This window comes from Salvelinus sp. IW2-2015, linkage group LG3 (genome assembly GCF_002910315.2).
Source record: "Salvelinus sp. IW2-2015 linkage group LG3, ASM291031v2, whole genome shotgun sequence".
Lineage (NCBI taxonomy): Eukaryota > Metazoa > Chordata > Actinopteri > Salmoniformes > Salmonidae > Salvelinus > Salvelinus sp. IW2-2015.
Window position 1 is genome coordinate 7,779,846 of NC_036840.1, and position 6,000 is coordinate 7,785,845.

At 47.2% G+C, this 6,000-nt stretch overlaps 1 protein-coding gene across 1 annotated transcript in view; it reads right to left on the reverse strand.

Moving 5' to 3' along the window:
• The window catches only part of LOC111950070 (protein O-mannosyl-transferase TMTC1-like), a 38,837-nt gene extending 33,144 nt beyond the window's left edge, over positions 1–5,693 (reverse strand). The window contains exons 1-2 of the mRNA XM_023967418.2: positions 5,302–5,693; positions 1,122–1,299 (exon numbers count right to left, since the gene is read on the reverse strand). Coding sequence (XP_023823186.1) covers positions 1,122–1,299; positions 5,302–5,594 — 471 coding nt within the window. The 5' untranslated portion in view covers positions 5,595–5,693. The remainder of the gene's footprint in view (positions 1–1,121; positions 1,300–5,301) is intronic.
• Between the last annotated feature and the right edge of the window lie 307 nt (positions 5,694–6,000).

The following is a 6,000-nucleotide window of genomic DNA, read 5'->3' on the forward strand; positions in this document are numbered from 1 at the left end:
CATCAGACTCTGGTACCACTAGCACAGTCACTCACTGCAGAGACACAGCACTGCCAAAGACCTGCCACTACACAGCCCCGGCATCAGCCCCAGCCCTCAGAATGACTGACTAGCTACTTACTGCCTAGCAGACTGACACTGGGTGGAAATGGGACTGGAGCTCCTGAAAATGTATGCTAGTGAGGCTAGTGCTGGAATGAGCTAGGAAGCTAAAGACTGATTCGAGTGGCTGTGGATGTGGACAGGGGTTATGAGCTGGAGGTTGGTCCATGATTAGTTTATGGTTTAGGGAGAAGGTTGGGCGATGAAGCCTGGGCTGAAGCTCACACTGGGGACAGATGGAAGGATGACGGGAACTGCAGGATTAACACTAGAGAGACTAAGGCTGATTGGGATGCTAGACTAGACACAGACTGGGAGCAGCCCTGGTCTCGTCTCTCCCCTCTGCATTTTCATCTTCCCTTCTCTGCTCCTCTCTCTGTGTTAGGGGCTCAAGGGAGCACCCTGTAGAGCTCTATAGTATAGCTCAGCTCTCACCCCTGCTGCTCTTTATTCAGCTCCCTCTTGCTCTCTTTCTCTCCCTCGCCCGCTCCTCCTTTTATCCTTCGCTCTCTCCACCATCTCATACATTCCTCTGCCTCGCCCTCTCCACATTTTTTCTCTTTCGCCCTTTTCATCTCTCTCTCTGTTTCCCCTCAGTGTCTCTGCAGAGCTCTAACTTTAACACAGCGGTCTTTCTTCTTCCTTCACCTGTGAGAACGAATTATAATTCTCCTCCACACAGGACTTGCATACATTTCCCGAATTGTAAAACTTGCCTCGCTACTTTTCAAACATTCAAAACTAAATTCATGGAGCTGGAACTGCAATATGAAACCGGGAAGGCTGCCTTTTCCGGACTTACTGAACAGGGACCTGATTCACCAGTAGCGAGACGCGTGAGTGAGAGCACAGTTAGTCACAGATTGCCATGTCAGAGGATGACTGCATGTGTCCCGAGGTAGTGCTACTCTACAATATGTGAAGGAATCAATGTCATTGGTCTTACACGTGAGGGAGTGAGTCATTGAGAAGAAGCATGTCTGCTAGAGGGGGTTGTGTGTGTGTGTGCGCATACTCACAGCCTCAGTGTGTATGGGGTGCACAGCGAAGAGGAGGGCGGTGAGGAAGGCCAGACGGTGGTCGTCGAACACGCAACGATCACACGTGTGCATGAGCAGACAGGTCACGGCACAGTGAAGACACACGTTGACCACATGGAAGTAGAGAGGGGTCATTCCACCCAAGAGGATGTTCAATCTGATGGAGAGAGAGAGAGAGAGAGAGAGAGAGAGAGAGAGAGCAATCACCATTTTACCATCATAATTAGAGAGAAAAGAGACTTATTCAAACTAAAACTGCAGGATATGAAACATTTGCTGCTAATGTATCACAGCCACACTGTGTCCGGAACTGTGACCCTCCTTTACAGTTTCCTCCATCACCAATGACCACAGTCCAATCACGGCTGGGGTCAATTCCATTCGACCTGAGTCAATTAAATTCAGGACGGGTATCTAACTTAAGGTAATTACATGAATTGAATACAATTAAATTCATTTTTGGTGAGGATATTCCCTTCCCTTAATTACCCGATTTTAAATGGATGAGCCTAACCCTAACTATTTTACACATGAATGAAGCAGAGCATTTTGGAATCCCAGCACAGAAACACATATAATCTCCCTCTAAAGAAGCTTTTTGYTGGTGTAATAAGGCTGAGATAAGCCATTTGGAATCTTCATAGAATATATCTCATATCTGCATATATTAGTCTGTTCAAATAACATTTTTCCCACCCACATACAGTTATGACACAGTACTAAACATCTCCATTACACACCCAGGTACAGAAAACCATTTGTTCAGGTTATATAAAAGCATTTCTCCGTGAGATTGTAATTACGATTCCTCCCCCGTCTCAGAGAAGAGAAGAATCCCAACCCCAAACCTCCATTATGAATTCAATTACAGTATTACACCATCTCTGTAAAACAGCCTGTTTCTCTCATCATTAAACAAGCACAGTCTGACTCCTAATGTGAAGAAACCCACACATTTCCAGGATGAAAGACTTGGAGAATCTGAAACTGAACTAAACTAGAAAGAAGGGAATCTGAAGAGAACGTAACATGGGTTTTAATGGGGGAAAGACCGTAGAGCTGATTGTCATACATAAGCGATAATGGGGATGTCTCATAAAAGCCAACGTCCAATCCATTAAGTGATGATGAAAAACAGGCTCCACCCCTCCTATATCCTGTGTTACATCATAGATCATACATAGTGGATGTTGTAGGATGCCCRGGGGAGAGGGTATTAACACGTGTATGCCAGCCCTCTGATGTGATCTTGTTATAGGCCTTCTCAGTGAGTCATGGCGGATGTGCACTCTGTTATTAAAACTCATGCATTTCAATTAGAGACCAGAGACTGGACAGCGGACAATTTCCTGACAATGTGATCTGACCAGGAAAAACAAGGCCTTTCTTATACCCTACGACTAGGATCTGGAGGTTTTCCACACCACATCCCCTGACCAGGAAAAACTCTGGGCCCACCACTGTATAGGTGTCATTTTTATTTCATCGTTGCCTAGCTACAGCACTATAGTCCCTGTATTGTGATAGAAGAGAAGTGTTGAGACGTGCAGGTAGAGTGGTTACACTGGTCAATGCTGAAACAGACAGGTATCCAGCTCTCAGCCTGTAGCCTGGCTGTGTTGGAGGGGACAGGGGATATGACAGAGGCTTCAGCAGATTGTGTGTCTTTACACTGTTGTACCATGTTTATACTATGTCCTCTGGGTGGGATTCAAGAGGGGGGAGGGGGGGGGGGGTGCTGGACCGTATGCTGTGATCTCATAGCCTGTCTTTCTGTCATTCTCAGTTGTTGGTCCCCTCCTGCTCTCTCCCCAAAGCCATCGTTCCATTAACAGGCTACTTTAGAGTGCTTCGGGGGTGTGTGTCCTTCACCTTGAGGACCGTCTCGGAGGCCCGACACAGAAACACACTGCTATACTGAGCACAGAGCCCCCACAGGCCCAGGTGTGTATGTGTGCGTTCGTCTGTGTGTGCGTTCGTCTGTGTGTGTGTGTGTGTGTGTGTATGAGGTGTGAGTCCCTGCATGTCAAAATGACAGATATACCTAGCAGGTCCTCAAGGGCATAGGTGTGTGTGTGTGTGTCCATATGTACCACTGTCCCATATACGGTACATGTGTGTAAATAGGCACTTAGTCTCCCATAATAAGGAAGCATACATGCAAATGTGAGTCAGATTTGCCCCATTTAGTCTGAACTTAAAGAGAACACAGAGGAGACCAGACAAGGTACTGTAGTGTCACTGAGACACTGACAACTGATCTCCTCCCTTCTCTCTGTGCTGTCACAAAGTATTAGACTACAGGCTTGAGACAGGCAGACACTCAGGAGTAGCTTGTGTATATGCGTGAGCTTACACACCACAGAGAATGCATCTGGCCAGCTTTGGGCTATGTGTAGATGGAGATTCAGCTGCTTGGCTTGYCAGCAGTGTGTGGGTAACCAACTGCAGAACCAGAAGGAGAGCGCTACACAACCAGATGCTCCATCCATCGTCTCAAAAGAGAGAAACCCCATTCAAACCCTCAGCACATCAGCACAGCAGCCTTCCCTCTCCCCCTTAACCAGCGCACTAAGTATTCAGCACGCACACAGAGCAGCTGACAACCTCTCTGTTGTCATAATCAGCATCTCGCGTCTTCAGCTCTGAATGTGCCCTTTTCAAAGACGATGTTGACACCTACACGCTCAACACAGGAATGTAGCGCAGAGAAGAAAAAAATCACTTATTTGAAATGTATTTTCTGGCGCATCGTGCAGTGTCGGGAGGAGCAGCACGTGGTTGTCAGACGGTTCAGGCTCTGAGAAGAGGTCAGAGGATACAGCGACAGAGTGACGGTGGAGATGATGTCTTACTAAGCAATCAAAGTATTAGAATAGATAAGTCCCATACATAGGATGGTGTGTGTGTGTGTGTGTGTGTGTGTGTGTGTGTGCGTATCCACAGCCCTGTGCAAAAAAGAAGCACAAAGCTTTACCACGCAGAGAATCGGTTCATATTAGTATTCCATCTATTGTTTATATTTCAACTGTATTGCCTGCTGAAGAAAACCAAGCAATTTGTGCCCTCACCGATTACATAAAGACCTGCTAGACATGTTTACTAGGCCGCCATTGTAAATAACAATTTGTTCATAATTAACTGACTTGCCTAGTTAAATCAAGGTTAAATATCAATCCTACATGTGCTAGATAGAAACAGAGCCTAGAGTTTTCTGTCGACTTTTTTTGTGTGTAGTTTTCAWATCAACACATCTTTCAAATAGTCTGTAGTATGTTTTTCATCAATCTTTTAAATATGTAGGCTATTAATGTTTCTGGTTGACTAACGCTTGAGCCGAAAGCCAGAATCCTTCCGCGTCCCATTGCGCTGCCTGTGACACCCCCTCTCCAGTGTGTGTGCCCGGAGATTAAATTGACACTGCTGGAAAAGTTCCCTTGAATGACGACTGTTTGTTTAGTTGATACAACAACATTCAACACTCATTTCCCAAAATGTGGCCGATAAATGTTCTGGAGTGTCAAACATATCCGCCAAAATACATTGAAGTGAACGTGAGTGCGAATTCTGGGATTCCACAGAAAGCAACAAGTGTGTAGGCAAAAAACAGTCAATATCTGCCCGGTCCAGCTAACATACTGTATGTCGACTCTAGGCTATTTTAAAATGTTTCAAGTAGCACATTGTAAGATCAAGGAGCACAAATCAAATCGGATTTTCTTGCGAGCGAGCAGTGTTCATGGCACGCTTCAGCAAGTTTAGCTAACTGCGCAACCGGACCGCCGTAGCAGTCTGTTTATAACCCATTAGGCTACATACATGTTTGTTTATGGTKAGTGTAGATGTGCGTCGTTCATGACCGCTGGCAATCGACCAAGCTCAACCCAGCTCAAACCAAGAAGTAACCTACAATAGGCTAGCCTATGACGTCAGCCTATTTCTGGGAACGGATACATGGTATTAATTGTATCCAATCACAGGTAGGATAGCTGACGAGCCCAGCGCACTTCTGGACATTGCCACCAACTTCTGCAACATTGTTTCTCATTCCAGCCCGAGACCCAGCTGTTCAAGTTAACTACAGAGACTTTACTTTGCAACCGATGCTGGGCAGATAACCACAGAGAGCTATAGGGGAGAGGGGAGAGAGCGAACTTACTTGAAGGTGAGGATGCATAACGGTCTGTAGGACTTGTGGCTTGTGTTGTCCGCCATCCTCTTGCCCCAAAAGTCGTTGGAGAAGATGCTCTGCAGGCTGGACCCGGGCCGGACGTCGGGGTTATTGCTGATAGCCCACACATCGTCGTGCACGAACTCCCCGTGCAGAGAGTTGCTGTAGCACAGCGCGCACAGAGCCAGCAACACGGCATATCGACCCGCTCCTCTCCCTGCTTCTAACGGGACCGACAGGCGGAGCCGGCCAGGGGTCTTCTCTCGTCCGTGTACTGTCATGTCGGCCCTTGCATGGCAACAAGCCGCTTGGGTCTGGGAAAAAGCCGGGGTGAGTGGGMAGCCATATCCGTTCCGCTAGACAGGCAGGTAGCGACTGTTGTTGCCTACTGTGGGCTGCGGGGACTGACTATGAAGCAGCCAGCGAAATGAGAAGCCTCCTCTTGACGCATGCGCACGGCGCAGTACGGGCCTTCGCAGAGCTAGAGAGGTTCATTAGCACCATCTAGATCGAAAATCAATAGCGCGCGGCGTACTGTTTCAGCCGACATGACCTTTATCTTTAGACTAGGACAACAATAAACGAATGATTGTCTAGGACGGGCCATGCGGGGACGCGCTAATAGAGTGAGTTAGATACATGCCCGTGTCCTGTCAGTCTGAGTGGGAGAGATGAGAAAACAAAGAC